The sequence below is a fragment of the Periplaneta americana genome, chromosome 16 (assembly GCF_040183065.1).
Source record: "Periplaneta americana isolate PAMFEO1 chromosome 16, P.americana_PAMFEO1_priV1, whole genome shotgun sequence".
Classification (NCBI taxonomy): domain Eukaryota; kingdom Metazoa; phylum Arthropoda; class Insecta; order Blattodea; family Blattidae; genus Periplaneta; species Periplaneta americana.
In genome coordinates, this window is record NC_091132.1 from 121,074,717 (window position 1) to 121,095,186 (window position 20,470).

A 20,470-nucleotide genomic window follows, 5' to 3' on the forward strand; every position below is an offset into this window, starting at 1 on the left:
AAGTGTAAAATCTCTCAAAGTAAAGAAAGAGCTCAGAAGTAAGCTTATTTCATCTGCCGTGACATGTAAAAAATACTTCCTTGAATTTGTTATTGTTTGCGAATACAGACTATTACATTTCTGAGAACAGAGGAATACTCTATAATGTATAAAGACTTGTAAATTCTAGCATTCTACGTTTCAAATAAGACCTATAATAAGAAATATTAACAAATAGTGTAATAATAAATAAGTGTTGCAGCTATATTTCTTGTATCTTGAAAAGGTTGTATTCAGTTTGTTTTTCCAGTAATAAACTACTTACAAAGCTAGAAAATAATATAATTTTGTTATGTGTTCAGGTATAGTCTGCCTAAAATTACTATTGTTTATTGTACCATGCGTCATTCTCAAATTCAAATCATGGAATAGATATCATGATCACCTGCATGAGCCGCCAGAGCGCACCGTGGCTTTTGCAGCGAAACTACAAACAACTTGTAACTGCTGCGGCTGGCTCCGTCTGTCTTTCTCTCTTTCAAGGTTTTTTAGCACTTTGGGAGCACGAGTTGCCCATCCATGGTCTTGGCTGTAGGAAGCATGTGGAATATACGAAATTTCCTGCTTCCATGTCGTAGCTCTTATGATAATCAATCATGCTGTAATTTATTTAATTGGCAGCTTAATATCTAAGGAAAACATAGAAATAAAATCGAAATGAAAATATTTTCTGAAAAGTGAGAAAGAAGACTAACTTTGATGTGATCTGTTCTGAATAGACATTTACACCTTCAACAGTTGGTAAGCGGTAAACTTTTTCATTTTTCACTTTAGATGGGGGGTGGGGATCAAAGCAAGAGAAATGTTGAGAAAGAATGGAAATTACTTTTAAAAATGATTGCAACTCAAAATCTTTACTGTTTTCCGGGTTACAGCGAGTTAAACAAAGGAGTGCTTTCACTTGGCGCAGGACTCATGACTCAAACATTTGTTCTGTAAAATTTGTATGGAACCCTTCAACGCATGAAAAACCGTTATTGTATGAATGATATTAAATGGTATTTTAATATAGTAGAAAATTAGGCTATAGGTTATAGGCCAAGATGGTTTACACTTTACAATAATTAGGCTGTATTTTGTAGTAACTAAATAAAGAAAGAGTTTATACGACAATGATATGAAACATAAAATATTAACATTATAAAAAACTACACTTTGTATTGGTGTGTAAGTTATAAAATTGTTATAGAACAATCCTTATTGTATTGTTGGCATGTTACATTATAAAATGATATCTTAGGCCTACATGATTTACCGGTATAATAATTAGCCTATATTTTATAGGAACCAGAATAATAAATTAAGAATTAATGAAGTTTCTAATGCGACATACGTAATGATAGTAGACAATAATAATAAATAGTACTGGTACGAGTAATAATTATAACAATGATAATGATAATTCAGAAGATAATGCTTACGGTAGTGATAATGATAACAATGATTACAATAATAAGGGTGATAATTGATGAGATGATAATAATGATTACGGTAATGATAATGATGAAATCACGATGATAATAATGACGATGATAGTAACGATGATACTAATGATGAAGTAATAATAATAATAATAATAATAATAATAATCTTCCTAACAGGTGATAATACTAGGAGAACTGTTCTGGCCTATAAAAGTTTTCCTGCCATCTCTTCACAGGACGACTCAGTGATCTTTCCCTGTTCGTCTGTATATAGTTCAAGATTACTCGAGGAAACCTTGTTCTAGGCATATGCTTGACATGGTGAAGCCAGCTGTCTTGATATTGATGAATATACTGCAGTACAGGTTTCATTCCCAGTTCTTATAGGATGTGTTCATTTCTTTTATGATACCATTTAGTGTATTCTGCTGTAAAAGGTAAAGGTATCCCTGTTACATGCCATGAAGGCACTTGGGGGGCATGGAGGTAGAGCCCCATGCTTTTCATGACCTCGGCACTAGAATGAGGTGGTGTGGTCGGCACCACCCTCTGACCGCCTTTTACCCCCGGGAAAGACCCGCTACTCAATTTTATAACCTCGGGGCCATTCTGAAAGTTTGGCAACGAGAAAAAATCCTGTCACCACCTGGGATCGAACCCCGGACCTTCCAGTCCGTAGTCAGCTGCTCTACCAACTGAGCTACCTGGCCGCCCGTATTTTGCTGTTCAGCGCATAAACTTCATTTCACTGACAGTAATAATAATAATAATAATAATAATAATAATAATAATAGTAATGATTACGATAATTATTTTTTTAGTGAGTTATTTTACGACACTGTATCAACATCTCAGATTATTTAGCATCTGTATGAAATGAAGGTGATAATGCCGGTAATATGAGTCCGAGGTCCAGCACTGATAGTTACCCAGCATTTGCTCATAACGATAATGATAATGATGATATAATAATCATGATAATATTAATGATGATGTTAATAGACCTAATAATGATGACATAAAGAAATGAAAAAATGATAATAATGAAGATGATAATGATAATATAAACATAACAATTAATAATAATAATAATAATAATAATAATAATAATAATAATAATAATGATAGTAGTTATAATAATAGTAACAACCATATTTTATTCTCTAACTATTTGTTCTGTGGTCAGACGGGTACTAGAGCGAATTCTTGATTTCCGCCTGAGAGCTTTAATTAACTTCTGCGAAAATCAAAGAGGGTTTATTAATTCCCCCGGTACCCTGATAAATACATCAATTCTAGAGTCCGTTTTAGTTGCTGCAAAATCTCAGAAGAAAGATTTAACATTAGTATTTCTCGACATAAGTAAAGCTTTTGACAATGTGGGTTACAAACACCTCCAGAACACTTTGCTAGGACTTGGATTGCCTTCCAAATTATCAAACCTAATACTAGAGCTGCAGAGAGATAATAAAACTCAAATAGAAACGAGAACGTACAAAACCAAACAAATCATTATCAAGAGAGGAGTTATGCAGGGTTCACTGCTCTCTCCCTCCCTTTATAACATATCAACTGACCATATTCTTGAAGAACTTTCTACTCATGAATTGCAAGAAGAGCATGGATTTTCAGTTTCTCCAGGACTACCAAAGATAACATCATTAGGTTTTGCAGATGACACCGTGATTGTTGCTAGAAATGAAGACTTAGCATGAGTACTGGTTGAACTTGCCATAACTAGATTTAACGAAATTGGTCTCAACATAAACATAGATAAATGCAAATGCATTTCTGTAACCGAAGGATTTCTCAATTACAAATCACTTGACTTAATTTCTGGCCAAATAATTCCGTCAATTATCCCAGAAGAAAATATAAAATATCTCGGTGTAAGTTACCACACTTCTACTGTATTTGATGCAGTCAAGTGTATGGAAAAGTTAAAGAACAAACTAGATATCCTTGCTTCAACTCCTCTATTACAACATTATCAGAAATATTCTGTGTTATGCAGCTACATCTGCCCTACTTTGATTTATCAGTTTCAGACAACACCACTGAATAAAATACCAGCCAAATTTCTTTCTGATGCCGATGTTCTCATTAAAACCATATTGAAGGAAATACTCCAGCTTCCCACCGACACACCAGGCAACATGCTTTATGCTGACAGAAAATACAAGGGATTGGGACTATTTAAATCTAGCTGGGAAGCTTTTTTGCAGCATATCAATGCATGCCAGAGCTTACAACGATCCCAAAATATCCATGTAAACGCTTGTCGCAACTTGTCTAATGAGATTGGGGTTTGTTTAAATAAACTTGGACTTCAAAATATCTCTTCTGATTCACTTCAAGTGAAAAAATTGAGACAAGAGCTCAGGGAGCGAGCATTTCAATCTTGGTGCTCTTTAAATCAGAAAGGGAAAGGCGTCATCCTCTATAAGGAGTTCACTCCCGCCAATAAATGGATTCGACAACCTGATCACCTCACTAGCAGTGAATGGAGACTAGCTCTTAAAATGACAGCTAATGTTTGTCCGCTGCGTGCTATACCAGGAAGGTCCCGAGACGGAAACCACTGTCGTCGTTGCGTCAGTGAGATTGAAACTCTTGGCCACGTTTTGGGTGCCTGTCCTTTCAGCGAGACACTGCGGAACTCTAGACATCAAAGAATCAGGTCCATGATTGCCGAAGCCTTGAGGAAGAAAGGTCTCACTGTGCGCGAAGAAGTCCATGACATCTCTCAAGAGGGATCCTGTCGGCGAATTGATATGCTTGCCATTCCACTAGGCTCCACATCAGCATACATTATCGACCCGACAGTCAGGTTCGAGGCACAGGAACAACAGCCCACTGAAGTCCACTCAGAAAAATGCAGAATTTATGAGCCCACAGTTCCATTCTATTTGGAGAAATATCACCTCACCCCCATTGAAGTAGTTGGGCTAATGGTTGGCGCTAGGGGCACAATACCTCGCCTCTTTGTCAGTTTCTGCAAGAAGTTCCAGCTGAACAACGACTTCATTCGTGATGTTTCCCTTGCCACTATCAGAAGATCACTTGCCATTTTAAAATACCATCTGTACTTTGTTTCCTAAGAAGGGAGAATTTTGCTCGAATATCTAATCTGTTTGTTTACTATGTTTAGGTCTGTTATATGCATGCTATTATCTTTCCTGTACTTAATTTTCCCTTTTGTTCGTTACCCTCCTTTCTCTTTTGTGGTCTGTTTTTTGTTTTCACTCAATATGTTTATTATGCTTTGTCCAATGAGGCAGTCCCGTCATTGGGAAAGCTGAAAGAGTGTCTTTCAATGTGTAATGATGAATTTGTGAGAGGATCTAGTCGATTTCGTAATTTTGTCCTTCCTTTTGCAAAAGTGTTTACATTTCACGTTCAGCATTTTATCAGTTGGGAGACGAAAATATCTTATGTCAGAGCCTCTGGTCCTTTGATAACAATATTAATAATTATTACATCCCTACATAGCGCAATAATTATTCATACTGATGAAGATGCCTTTGCACATCAGAATGAGAGATCCAGATGTCAACGTGCAATATAATAATAATAATAATAATAATAATAATAATAATAATAATAATAATAATAATAATATCATCATCATCATCATCATCATCTCCTTCATGGATTAGATCATTACTGACCTGTTCTGGCTCCAAAGTATAGTTGATCACTCCATCTTTTGGTTGGTCGTCCTTGACTTCTGTGACCTTGAGGCTTATAATTTAGGATCATATGGGGCAGCCTTTCTTCATTCATTCTGCTGACGTGTTCAAACCATTTATTTCTATATTCTTCTATTTTTGTTACTATGCTGATTATTTGTAGTTCTTTGTGGATATCTTCATTCCTTTTGCTGTCCAAAAGTGTATATCCTGCTACATATCGAAGATATCTCATTTCTGCTGCTTCCACTCTTCTTATCATGCTTTTATTAAGGGTCCAGCATTCCGAGCCATACATCAATACAGGCAAAGCTAAAACGTTATAGAACTTGAGTAGAGTTTCTTTTCTGGTTTTCCTTCCTAGTGTTCTCTTAATTGTACCACAACTATGTTGGAACAGATTTAATTAATAATAATAATAATAATAATAATAATAATAATAATAATAATAATAATAATAATAACAACAACAACAACAAAGATTATAATAGCGACAACTTGAAACATAATTCTTGACTTAACGTAAAATATTATTTTTACAAGCACTGTTTATTTTGCTTTATGATGCCTGAATGGTGTTTGTAATCAAGGTGATGTCACATGCCTCAGCTGCCATCTCGATGCATGTGCAATCCTTCACCTTTACTACAATTCCATCATGCTCTAAATAAGAGACCAATATGGAATGGCGATGCCAATTTCGCACCAAAATAAGGTGGGAAAGTTGCTGCTGAGATGCGGGATCGTGTGCCTTGCATCTAAGCTTTTTTGGTAGGTACTTGTCTGCTGAATAAAGAGATTCTTATCAACAATAACAGTGTGGAATGTGTGAGACTACCGCAGGACTGCATGTAGCCAGCTAGCAGCATCTCATTACTTTGTAGCTGTATTTGGTAAAGGAATGGGGGATTATTGTGTGTAGTCTGTCAGCAGCATATGGCATTTCAGTCCTCTATAAAATGTCAGATTTTCGGATTTTATTGGAAAATCGACCAACTTTTTCTGTATTTCGTGGACTTCATTTATTTACTAAAAACGAAATATTTTATCACTGATTTTCTTAAAATCTGTTAAATAATTGATTAAATGGCGATCTTACTCGTGTTAATTATGTAAGCATGTGTGGCTTACAGCTGTTTCGGTGCTACTTGACACCATCCTCAGAGCCTTCTGTGTCTCGGCGTCATCTTAACTTCGCTGCCTGTTGTGTGGGTGCGTTCATATGATGAAGAGTTGTGTTCATATGGCGCCGAGACACAGAAGGCTCTGAGGATGGTGTCAAGTAGTACCGAAACAGCTGTAAGCCGCACATGCTTACATAATTAACACGAGTAAGATCGCCATTTAATCAATTATTTATATTCAAGTGTTAGAAGTAGTGTACAAAAGATTCAACATGTAAAATCTGTTGTTGATATTTGAAGACCTTACTCGAAAAAGGGTGTAACATCAAATTATTGAAATATGTGACATTAGTGGAAAAGTAATTTTGAATCGTTCATTTATAACAATAAATTACTGCATCCAATAGCTGAATAAACTTAAACCTTGATTAATCAGATGGTTCTTCTAGTAAATATAGGCCTAACGAAATATACTCCTGAAATTATTTTCTTTTCTCCTGAAACTTGTATTATAGATTCATTGGTTACACCTCAAAATTGTAATAAATACCTGAAGCATAGAATTAAAATTTATCATTATTACTTTAAGATGCTATTGCACGAATGAAATAATTTCAGATTATTTTAAGACGAAACTATGAAATCTAATTTTGTCCAAGTAGAGTACTAGTTGTTGATGTTAGGTGTGAAATTAATGAAGAGTTATTTAATTTACAAATGACTTTGGTGGGTAAAACAAATTCACCCAAATTAATAAAAAATAATTCGTTCCTGACTGTAAATACTGGGTAGAGTGTAACTACATCTTTAACTTCATTTTCTAAAATGTCACACTCATGCTCTGTTGAAAAATTTTTCACGTTTCATGATTCAAAGTCTCCCGAATTCTATAACCAATCCAGATAATTTTAGCAGACATCTATAAATGTATAAAGCAATGAATTTTACGACAGTGATCTTAAGTTCAAGACAAATGGTTAAAGACATACATCCTGCACATCATTCTTGTCAGTTATCTATAATTAAGTTTAATTGTGTATAAATTGTTTATGAGAATTAATAGTGACTTGTTTGTGGTCAAAAATAATTGTTTTTAAAATGCAAATCCTAGAAATGATTACCTATTATAAACACTTTTTTCCATCAACTTTATGGAAAAGCATAATTTTTAAGAAGCAGTTACTCATATATCGTGTTCCTGTTAACATAAAACTAGATAGAAATGAATTTGTCAACTAATGATTGACGTGTGGTGAAGAGAAAATTTATTTTTTTATTATGTTTTTTGTGCTTTTTCATGTGTGTATGGATCAAAACTGAAGTTTCCATGTAACAATATTTTATTTGTAAAAATACTGCGTGTTCTTCCAGTTTTAAAGCCAATTAGCTCAATATTGTAGGATAAAATACCTTGAACTTTGCACAAATGTTATCTTTTGTAAGTTATGTGGGTGTGAAGGGGATAAGTAATAGGCCTATTCTTTTTTAAGCAGCATATCCCTATCTCAAATCCATTCTGTATTATTTACTGGACACAATCTTGTATAATTTTATGTTACTAACTAATCCAAATTGGCTGAAATAGGCCTATATTATGAACAAATGTTATTAAGGTCACATTTTCAAGGAATTAAATGTAGTAAGCTTAAATAACAGCTAGCCAAATTTTAATTAATGCTTACCGGTAAGTCATAAGTTGAAAACTAAATGTACAGTACTAGCCGAAATAATTTGGTACAGTACCGGTAATCTTAATATATCTTTGTAATGTGTGGACCTAAGTGGAAAAAGAATATTCATTGTGAATGACTGAAGTTCAATTTAATTTAACTATATATACATATGTGTGTGTTTTGTATGTGTATGTATGTGTGCATACACATAATATGAACTTAAGTAGAGAATTTTTGTTTTTATTTTTAGAGCTCTATATTATAAGCAATTTATTTTTTAGGTACTGATATTCTATAAATTAAAAGTAACAATTAGTTATTTCTCACAGAAAATTTACGGAACACTATGAATCGTGATAAAATACTTATCATTTTCGGTGAAATATTGAGTTTTTTGGTTCATTCTGTTCCTTCTGCAATAAAATTGAACAAACAGTGTAACTCTTTGAACATACGGTTATATAGCACAAGGCCATTATCATATGATGTATCTGATGCTAAATATTTCTCTATGTGTTATACTGTAATTACTATTATTGTTCTGAAAGACTCTCTGATTATATATCTACTGAAGGAAGCACTGTGTGACAATTGTAATTTTATCATGAATTATTATACTTATAGGGTTAAAATTGAATTATTAATGTTATTGAAAACTTATCTCAGAATAGTACTTCTGTAATAGGTAAATTAAGCACTCACGAATTTGATTTGCATATTTGCTAAACCACAACAAAATTTACAGCTTATTTCTTCCCATTAAACTTGTAAGATGCTTTTACTTTTGCTATTTGGCAAAATTATTTTCATAGAAATAATGCTAGATATGAAAATATGTGTTCTTGTAATTCACAAATGACATTAACTGTTATTAGAAATAAGATATTCTGTAATTAAATTCTAAAAGAGGATATAAAGTAATAGCAACAGTTCAAATTAAACCATAATTTTATTAATAACATGATAAGCTATTATATTGTAAAAATATAACCAGTTTAATATTAATTTTATTTGAAACAAATCTATGACTTTCATTTTCTTCATCTTGTATCCAATTTGTTTGAGGGACCTCCAAACTTACCTAAGTTAGCTTTGGAAGCTTCTGATATGGGGACATAACATTTCATATACTGGTAGGCTATAGGCTATATTATATTCACTGTTTTATTGTTTGGTAGTACGGAATCGAAATATAAGAGAAGCACTTTCTGTCCATATTCATTTACCTTAACATTTGTTCAGTCATCAAATAAAAAGGCAAGCAAATTCCTATGAGTGACCACAATACCCTATAATATCCTCCTGTGCAATTTAGGCCATTCTTCATGTGGCGCCTGACAGCCATGTTGGAACAGAAACAAACAAACTCCACCCCTCAATAAAAAAGCTTTAAAAATGACAAAGATGGGAATACCATTGTGTCCAGTATTTTGATTTAGCGACACCATTGCTTGCGACTCGCTATGCTCTACATCAGGGCCACACCCCAATGGGCTTCTTCGTGATATTTGTGCGTTCAGAGCGCAAATACAATAATGTTCAGAGGCCAGTGGCTATGTGGGGTTTGGCTGTCGTGGAAGCTATCTCAGATAGGCGAACATCGATGGGAATACGATCATCATAGAGCGTTGGTGCTTGTAGGATGATACCAGCTGTTCCCACCAGGACGGCTAGCGTGAAGATCCATAAGAACAATCGATCTAACACCATCGCTACATACTTCCAGTCCTCCTTCACCTGTGAAGAATAACAATTTTATTTTAAGTAATTGATTAACTAGCGGACTTAACTCGTGTTAATGATGTAAGTCTGTGCGGCTTACAGCTGTTTCGGTGCTTCTCACACCATCCTCAGAGCCTACTAGATCTCGGCGTCATCTCGAACTTCTCTGCCTGTTGTGTGGGTGCGTTTGATTGTTGAAAGGTGTTGAAAAGTGGAGTCAAATAGTGTGTGTGTGTACTGAAATTGATCTGTGTGTAGAGAATTTGATCAGGGTGTGTTTTAGTGTGTCTGCATATTTCATATTGTTCTAGCGTGTTCAATTTCAGTACACACACTATTTGACTCCACTTTTCAACACTTTTCAACAATCAAACGCACCCACACAACAGGCAGAGAAGTTCGAGATGATGCCGAGATCTAGTAGGCTCTGAGGATGGTGTGAGAAGCACCGAAACAGCTGTAAGCCGCACAGACTTACATAATTAACACAAGTTCGCTAGTTAATCAGTTACTTATATTCAAGTGTTAAAAGTAGTGTACGCAAGATTCAAAATGAATTTTATTTTGTCATGCTTAAAGGAATTTATATATTAAGCAACTAAACATTTATTAAAATTAGAGACAACATAACACAACAAAGAATGACTAATGACCATATTATGTAATTACTACGTAGTAATTATAGACGTAGTGAAAGTATAACTATTGGAATGTCAACGAAGAGATTGTGGACAGTTTTAATTGTTAGAAACTAGAGAGCCTGGAATAGACCACAAAGTCTAATCCTTGTGAATGAAGATGATATTGTTGTTGTTGTTGATGATGATGATGATGATGATGATGATGATGATGATGATGATGATGATGGAGGACTGCCACGGTGGTTCAATGCAAGTGCATTATTTTATAAACCAGGAAAAGTGCTCGAAATGGGCCAGTATATTATACTGACACTTTTTCTTTAAGAAATTTCATACCACTTTGGTATTTAAAAATGACCCATTAAAGTAATAATACTGATACGGTATGCCATACTGCAGCTGAGCTCTCGTCTCCTGCTTAAATTACTTTATTTACCCAATACATAATTCACACAATTTTTTTTACAGACTGTAGTCAAGGTAGCAGGCATCTTAGCTTTGATTTCCATTGTTGCTTGCGAACTGCTGGGGTAGCAAATCGTTGATTTTTTTCATTGTCTTACTGGAACATATATTTTACCTCACTATAGTCGACGGCAATTCGGAAGGCGGTAGTCTGCTAGCGTTTGCGTCGAGAGAGACAGATAGAGAGGGCAAGGCAACATACAACATTGCCACATCATCGTACTTCACGCGCACTTGCAATACAAATAGCACAGGAGAGAATTTAAATTATCCAAAGACAATAATGACCTTAGCCGTTGATTACTGTAAGCATGACGCCAAACAAACCCTGTTTCCTTCACTAACAATATTCTTTGCACGGTTCTCAATCCCACACCACATGCTTCTGCAGTCGTTTCTTGCACGTTGGCAACGTTGCAGCCAGCATCAATGTGGCTGGCAGCATTGTGCTCATTAACGTTTTTAAAATAATTATACACCTTAAACAATATTTTCCGCATCTGCCTGTGCAATACTTGTTTTCTTACAGTCTCTTCTTCTATTTATTTATCTTACACACACACAGTAAATGTTAGTTTTACTTATTCAATGTATTGCAATACTCACACGTGAACAAACGAACTTGGGAAGTACTTGTTACAGACTGATTCCGATTGGTTCTGTTGTACAAGCTTGTGACGTCACATGCCAGAAATGCTACGGCGCATATAGCAGCCAATTGCCTTCCAAACTGCCGTCTAGTCTAGGCTTCCAAAATGACGGGTTATTTCATAAGCAGCCGTTGTTAATTGTGCATGAAAGCTCACCTCTGTGAAATGAAGTTTTCTATGTGATTTCACTATGTTCAGCTTGAAAAAAAAATGTTCATAATGTAGCTAGATCGAACATATTCCGATTCTGGCAGCAAATGACGTGAGAAGTGGGTATTTACAGGGGTCAGTATTTTAAAATCATCTAAACCAACACAGTCCTTATACCAGCTTTTGATAAAGGTATAATTTTGGATTTCAGCAACTTCAGATTTTGAGTCTGGTCTTACTTTCACTATGGCTATAGTAAAAGGATTTGCAAAGTGCACGAAATAATTTTCCATTTGTTTGAAGTCAACAAATCGTCTGTCTCTAAATTATTCTGTAACTAAAATTTCCGTATGATTCAGAAAACTTTTAAAGTGACTGCAGACATGGAAAATAATGAAACTTATTTTCTTTCACTTGGCATGGACCCCACGATATTTATTTCCTTAAATTTTCATGTTAAGTAACTGTCAAATTCACTTGTAATTAAGTCATAACCTTTGTGATATGACACATTATGTCGTTGCATATTACCGCTGTTGACACTGACTGATATTTTAGAGCACAGTGAACATTTCACATTAACATTAACAGCATCAAAATACAATAGAAGAAAAAGCACTGATTGAATATGAAAAACTTATCAGATTACCAGGAAACAATTGGAATTCATACAGTCCTCTCTGTAGATTGAAAACTCAAAAAAGTTTCATATCCATGGTTCAAGAATTAAAACAGAAAATCAATATCCCGAATTTAAAAGAAAACTTACAAATTAAACCAAACCCTTTAACTCTATTAAATATAGAATATAATCTAAATTTAACAGAAGAAATACTGAAATCAGAAGTAAACACTGAATTAATGAAACAATTGTCTTTAGAGACAATTAATATTAGGTACCCTCCACAAAACTGGCTTCATTTATACACCGATGGATCCGTGATCTCCAGAGAACAAGGTGCCGGTGCAGGTGTTACGTGCTGTCTCTTCTCACTATATAGATCTCTTGGATATGGAACAAGTTTTGATGGAGAAATCATTGCAATAAGTGAAAGTCTCAGGAATCTTCTATTTCGCATCAATAAATTTAAGAATGCAGTTATATTGTCAGATTCAAAAGCAGCTATTCTATCAATAGTCTCTAAATACACACCTTCATCTCAAACAGCAGAAATAACTAAAATGCTCTCTCAATTAATATCACTCAATAAAAGACTTGTATTCCAATGGATACCATCCCATTGTGGAATTCTGGGAAACGAGAATGCGGTTGCTTTAGCAAAGAAGGTTACCACTGCTACTTACAGACCTGTTACTAAATCTACGCATTACTCTGTGAAAAGATTTATTAAATATACATATTTAGACTTCAACAAACAAAATTTGATAACACAATCCCAAGGGAAAAAATGGAACTCTCTGTATCATAATCCAGAGTTAATTCCCGATTTACCACGAAAATCGTCTGTAGCTGCATTTAGATTGGCAACAGGCCATGATACACCTGCATAGAATTAGAATATATCAGTCCCCTAACTGCCCATTGTGCAACTCAAACCAAGAAATGGATTCGGAACACCTCAAAATCTGTGCTTCAGTGGCTGGCCATGATAATATCTTTGAAAAATATTGGAGTGCAAGAGGTCAAATGACTTTATTGTCAAATGCCTGGCATTAGAAAACAACAACAACAACAACATTTCACATTCTCGTTATGACTAGGAAAAATATTTATCCTCCCATTTCACCCTAAATACAAGTGTTCGTGGATGTTTTTTTGGTTTTGAAATTTACATTTTAGTAGATAGTGTAATCTCTACACAGCACACACACACAATCTTCAGACCGCAATGGACAACAGAATGAGTCTGCCACTGTCTAAACTCAAAGCTAAGCGAGAAGGGGTATATTATGACTTCTTACTTACCCTGGTCTGGATTCAGGGCCGTTCAGGGACATGCCTTTCGATACCACATCTTGGGATCACTGCTATAGTCATTAAATTTAGCTAATAGTGCATGCGCCATTATAACTCGTGTATATAATTTTTTTGAGGACATACGTATACACACCCTGGTGGAGTCTTCTTCCCTTTTGGTGTGGTCAGCAATGAACTTGACCCCATCGATAGCTTTGTGTAGCTCTGGGCAGTTGTGCCAATGGTGCAAATGTCTGCATAATGGACTAGAGGCCTCTTCAGGTGGACCTGGTGCCAGGAATCCATCTTCTTGGCATAATGGAGGTAGTGGTGGTGTGCCATGGATCCGACACCCTGATCCCAGACCTGTTGCTTCCAGTTCCCTATAACAGTGTCAAAAGCCAGTGGAATTTCTGCGCTTTGTGTTTGAAACATTATGTGACTTTACCAATAGTTAACCTTTTAAGGTTATTTTGAACGACAGAAGATATGCCAAGTTAATGAGAGGATCACATGTTGATAGAAGAGTTGTTATGGAATTACAATGGCAAGAAAAATTCTCACCAATTTTAGTAGTAAATTTTTTTATAAGCCACTTTTTATTTTCAGAACCTAGATTTTGAGGAAAAAACATTTTCCAAAAACACCCAAAATGACCTTAAATCGTTACAAATTATCTACAATGCAAAAGCAGATGAATGAATGAATGAATGAATGAAAATTGTAATTGGGCTTTGCCTGTTATGTTCAATAACAAATAAATAAATAAATAAATAAATAAATAAATAAATAAATAAATAAATAAATAAATAAATAAATAAATAAATAAATAAATAAATAAATAAATAAATAAATAAATAAATAAATAAATAAATAAATAAATAAATAAATAAATAAATAAATAAATAAATAAATAAATAAATAAATAAATGAATGGAAATAAATAAATAAATAAATAGATAAATGTATAATTAAATTAAATTAAATTAAAATTAAATTTAAATAAATAAATAAATAAATAAAAAAATAAAAAAATAAATAAATAAATAAAATGTACCGATAGAAAACTAGATAAGTGCATAAATAGGTACATAAATAAGGGTAAAGAAAGAAATAGATACAGAGATTAAATAAATAAATAACCTAAAATTTATGAAAATATCATCTTTAGAAACATAATTGTATTCTTGGTTTATGACTTCACAAAATATTAATAATATTTAAAAATGTTTGTTGGCATATATGTACCGGTACCTCTCCTGTGTTTCTGGATAACCTAAATTTCTGTTCTCCTAATGGTTCTGCAATGCAGCAACTTATACAAGGTGCGTTCAAGTTCTAAGGTCTCCGATTTTTTCTGACAAACTACTTGCCCTAAAAGTTTGAAACTTCTGTCACTTCTTAACACAATCTCCCTGCAGAAGTAGGGATTTTTCACAACGTCGATGCCATGGTGCCATGGCTGCTGCGAACGCTTTTTTAGGGGTCTATTTTGACCACTGGAAAATGGCTGATGCAATAGCAGCGCGACTGGAGAATGTGCGACCACGAGAGTGTCCTTCAATGTTGGAAAAAGCCAAAAGTCGCTAGGAGCCAGGTCAATGAGTAGGGAGCATGAGCAACCACTTCAAAGTTGTTTCCATGAAGAAACTCTTGTGTTATGTTTGCCTGGTGAGCAGGAGCATTGTCTTGGTGAAAGAGCACACGTGCAATCTCTTCCGGCTGTTTTTCTTGCAATGTAGGAATGAGCTTCTTCAGAATTTCTTGGTAGGATGCAGCTGTTACCGTAGTGTCGTTTGGAATGCAATGAGTGAGAATTACATCGTCGCTGTCCCAAAACATGGCCACCATAATTTTTTCAGCACTTACCTCACTCAAAATTTCTTCGGTGATGGTGAATCTCTGTGCTTCCATTGCGCTGACTAGCGCTTTGTTTCAGGACTGAAAAATGGCATCTATGTTTCATCCATTGTGACAACTGATGACAAGAAAGCACCATTCATGCTGTCATCACGTGTCAACATCTCGTGACAAATTGCAACGCGTGCAGCCTTGTGCTTGTCTATCAGCATTCGCGGCACCCACCTGGAGGACACTTTCAGGTCTTCTTTCAGGATTGTGTGCACAGATCCCACGGAAATGCCAACTTTTGGGGTGATATCTTCCGCAGTGAATTATCGATCCTCCAGAACAAGTTTCTCCACTCGCGCAATCATGTTGTCGGACTGGCTGGTGCAAGGCCGAGGTTCTTTTGGCTCATTGTCACACGAACTTGGCCTTATTTGAACTGCTGCACCCACGAACGCATATTCTTCATATTCATGACACCATCACCACATGTCTCACTCAACTGACGATGAATTTCAATGGGTGTCACACCACGAAAATGGAGAAAATGAATGATTACACTCTGTTCCTGTAACGAGAACGTCGCCATTTTAAGTATCAATTGCTTCTCACTCTAGTTCAAGAGGACTATATGGTGTATATATATATATATATATATATATATATATATACATCGTGGCAACACTGCTAGAAACTTCTCGTTGCTTCCGGATTCAATCTCGCGACCAGCAGAAGGAGGGCGAGGTCGGTGGTGGCTGGGCGCGGCAAATGAAGTTGCGCACGCATCTACTGCCAGGGCATGTGCTGTGTGGTGCGAAGAAAAGGGGGGAAGCTGGAAGCCACGCGAACTGATTGTTGTAACGAGAATGATCTCGAAATCGTAGTTTCTGGAAAGTGTGGCTTAACTTATAAAATCGAGCAGCCTTCGAAGAAAGCCAGTTGTAGCAGTTGCTAATATTGGACAGCGAGTGAACCAGCAGTGTCCAGGAGTCTAGGGTTCGACACGAGTGAACTTGAGCAGCGTCCAGGCGGAAACAACGCAGTTGGAAGACTTGAGTTCGAGTGCAGTGGATTGTCCCCGGAAGTCCTGAGTTCGAGTGCAGTGGACTGTCTTTAGAAGCCTTGGGTTCGATATACTGTGAACTTGAGTGAATGAGCTAGAAGAACTAGCCAAGGCAACGGACTGTGAACTGAGAACTGACAGTTCTGTTTTGTAAATAGTGCTTTGTGAACATTAGTTAAGATTAGCAGTACATTGTTGTTCTCAATAATCCAAGGGAATTATTGTCGTCTGTGGAGTGCAATAACGAATATTGTGTTGCTATTTTGGAGTGGAAATCCCATTGTTGACGGGAGTGTTTAAATTCAGTATAGAAAGTGATATTATTATTGTTGTGAGAATAAAAGTTACATTCTTGTTTTGTATTAAAAGTTACAATATATACACATATATGTTTCTAACTGCTCCTAGTCCTGAGAAAAAATCGGAGACCTTAGAACTTGAATGCATCTCGTATTGTAATTTGTTTGAAAGCCGGTACATCTTTAGAACATGATTAATTCCCTATACACTGGTGTGACTCAGTGGCGTATACTGGTTTAAGGGTCTGGGCTACCACTGACCCTATTATTACGCAAAATATATTTTAAAATCCCTATAATAAAATTCCTTACCTATTTATATGTGAATTCCAGATGTCTTGATTGGGACGAAAATACTTTGATGACTTCGTCATTGAAATTACAGTTGGGCCGCTTGCGAAGTTTCTATAGAAATGACTTTTCAATGGACATCAGTGCCAAGCCAGATAAACGTTCTTGTGTATGAGTTGATCTACAGTAGGATTTTATTCTCTTCAACGCAGAAAATGTTCTTTCTACCGTTGCTGACGTAGCTGGTATTGTCACAATTAATGTTGCCAATTTAAGGACTTCAGGAATAACTTGGTTCAGCTGGTTTTAATATATGGCAGATAATATTTCATGGATAGGTTTGTTCGAAAAATCAAAGATTTCTGCTGAATATATTACACTTAATTCATTTTTCAAACGCACTTGATCAAAGTGACTGTTATAGGACTGAAATAATTTGTTTAGTGCCTCATTCGGGAAGTTTTCTCTATAAGCAGAAAATTTTTGAGAATTTAGAAGATGTGTGAACTGAAGCTTTCCATAATCAGAAAATCTGTCAGTAATTTCCATGTGCATACGATCTAGTATGCTGTAGTACAGCTGCCTGTATTTCAATTCATCATCTCCTTTTCTTCGCTTTAATGGTGGTTCCATTGTATTGTTTGAAGAATTTTCATTTTCCATATTACTCCATATGGACGGAAACCCACTACGTCTGAACTCGGATATAGTATTTTTTAACTTCGATACCTCTTGCAAGCAGTATGCTATGTCTAGACTTTTTGTCTGAAGAATATTGTAGAGCACATCTGTATGTGCGAACACTCTAGCATAGATTTCAAGAAGAAATATATTCTGAAACTGTGTGAAAAAATACAAATATCCTTGAGCCTGCACAATTACATCATCATCCCAGTTTTCTTCAGAGTCATTACAAATGATATTTTCAAAAAAGCAGTCAGTTGTTCTCTGTATTCCTTCACTGTATTTACAAGCCGAGATGTAAAATCCCATCTAGTTGGTGCTACTTTTGGGAGTTTCTGTTTCATAAATTCCTTGAGTTTTTCTGATCTTTTAGGAGATGATGAGAAAAATGCAGCTAAACCCGACAGTGTTTGGAAAAAAATGCGGCATTCTGGAATGGATGAAGTAGTTTGTTGCAAAACTAAATTGAGAACATGGCTGTAACAATGGACAAATAGTGCTTGAGGATACTTTTCTTGAACTTTTGTTTTTAAGCCATTAATATTTCCCGCCATAACTGAAGCACCATCGTATGTCTGTGCAATTAAGTTATTGCCGACATTGTATTCTGCTATAACACCTTCCACATGCTGAAACAAAGCAGCAACAATTTTGTCCGAACTGACATTTGTGAATCCTATAAACCGTTCTTGAACATTGGCAGTACTATCGACGTATCTTAAAACAGTGGACAATTGACTCTGATTAGAGCAGTCACTTGTTTCATGAACAACAATGGCCACAAAAGGTGTTTCTTCTATTTCAGATTTTATGTTCTTTATCATAACTCCACTTATAGCAAATATTAAGTCATTCTGAATTGCAGGAGAAGTACCACGAAATACTGTTGAACTCTTAAGATGATTGGCCAGTAAATGGTCAAATTCACTTAAGGAACTTAAATATTCAATATAATTTCCTCTATTGTCTGATTCCACACTCTCATTATGACCCCGAAAAGCCAATTCTTGTTTTCCTAGAAAGCAGACTGCGTTAATAAGACGCAGTAAAATCTCCCGATTTTTTTTCACAAGATCATTGTGTTGATTGATGTGTAGAGCTTTTTGCTTATCTAGCTGTAAATCAATTCTTGTCTTCCCAAAGTTTGCAAAGTTCATGCTACTACAAATATGAGCTTTTGATTTGTCGTGTTTTAGGAAGGGAGTTCATATTAGAAAACCCCTCTTTTGACCACACATTAGTTTCGCGGGCTAAATAACAAACATGGCCAGCAAAATAGTTTAGACAGTTTAGAACTATCACACAACCAATTCCACTTACCATAAGATGTTGAAGTGAAATGGCGTGTGTACTCACGCTGTTTTTCTTTTACGTCCATGGACAAATTTAACTCAGGAGTTGGTCTTTCAATTTTCACAATTTCAACTTTCTCGTTGTATGTACGACGGTTAAAAGGCACTTTTAATAAACCTTCTATTACACAGTCATTTTCAACACAAACCTCTCCGGAAACTTGTTCTGCCATATTTTTCACAATATCACTTAATTGGGAAATTAAAAACTTAATAATTAACAATTAATATAACTCTTAGACACTCGAACAAATCACAAATTTAAAATACTGCAGTGCAAGAACGCAATCACATTGATGAGCTAGCGTACTAAGCGTATTGTTGCTTCGCGCCTGTGAAGAAACCGATCACGAGAGCGGCAACTCACCCGGCCTACACTGCACGATGGAAACAGAAGGGAGAGGGGGACGGACAGTTGTGCGACAGAACAGCGTTAGCGGAACGGTCACAGGCTACCCCTCGTAGCAGCGGTTTCTCCAGCGATGCCGCCTTGACAACTTGTTTCTTTTCGAGAGCAGAGAGCGCATATAAATCTAACGATTACCTTAATTTTAATTACTAATAATACAAAATTATTACATTGTTATATTATAAACTTTTTCTTTTGTAATTTCCTTGGGCTACCGCCGGTAGCCCCGGTAGTCCGCAAAATACGCCCCTGGTGTGACTTTCTTACCTGGGAGTAAACTCGTCGTGAGAGTCTAATGTTGGGAACAGTTCTGTGGTATGCGTCGAGTCCACGAGTTCGGAAGCGGATGATTCAGCCAGCAGCGTGGGATCTCGCAGTTCAAGCCCATTACACGTGCGCACCATTATTCTCGCAGATGAACCCGCTAGACTATAATAAACATCAATATTTTGGTCAATATCATCCTACTCTATTCCGTCCTTAACTTATAAAGATACAAGGCAGGACGGGACCATTCCTTAAGCACTGCAGCCCAAGTTAAGTTTAACCTCTGTGGAATGAATAGGGATATCTTATGCAAAATTTTACCGTTAGATGGCAGGAGCGTTCCATGCGGCACAAGGCTATATTATGTCATATGCTACAATTCATTACATTCTCCCGCTTGTTGGTTTTCTGTGCTTGTCAAAATTATATTTATAATTATTTTGTATAACAGAGTATAATTTAATATAATTCAGTATTTTCTTATCTCATAATCTAATTTAATTTACAATAAATAATAGCGTAAGCTTGTATAATACTCAGCTATTCCCGTTAAGAGATGGATGGGGAAATCTGCAGTATGCAGAATATAGATACGAGTAAATTATGAAACTAAACGAGAACTTTGAGAACGAGGTGCACTAATAAAAAAAAGAAGGATCTCTGTCGAAGGTGAATATTGCCTCTATAACCATAAGTATTGTAAGTAGGTACCGTACGCGATAAACAGGATATGCAGCTACCAATGTCTTTTTTTATATA

At 35.6% G+C, this 20,470-nt stretch overlaps 1 protein-coding gene across 1 annotated transcript in view; it reads right to left on the minus strand.

Annotated features, from left to right (window-relative positions):
• Positions 1 to 8,734: 8,734 nt before the first annotated feature.
• The window catches only part of LOC138691179 (acetylcholine receptor subunit alpha-like), a 369,672-nt gene continuing 357,936 nt past the window's right edge, over positions 8,735 to 20,470 (minus strand). The window contains exons 9-11 of the mRNA XM_069812958.1: positions 19,712 to 19,873; positions 13,653 to 13,881; positions 8,735 to 9,689 (exon numbers count right to left, since the gene is read on the minus strand). Coding sequence (XP_069669059.1) covers positions 9,492 to 9,689; positions 13,653 to 13,881; positions 19,712 to 19,873 — 589 coding nt within the window. The 3' untranslated portion in view covers positions 8,735 to 9,491. The remainder of the gene's footprint in view (positions 9,690 to 13,652; positions 13,882 to 19,711; positions 19,874 to 20,470) is intronic.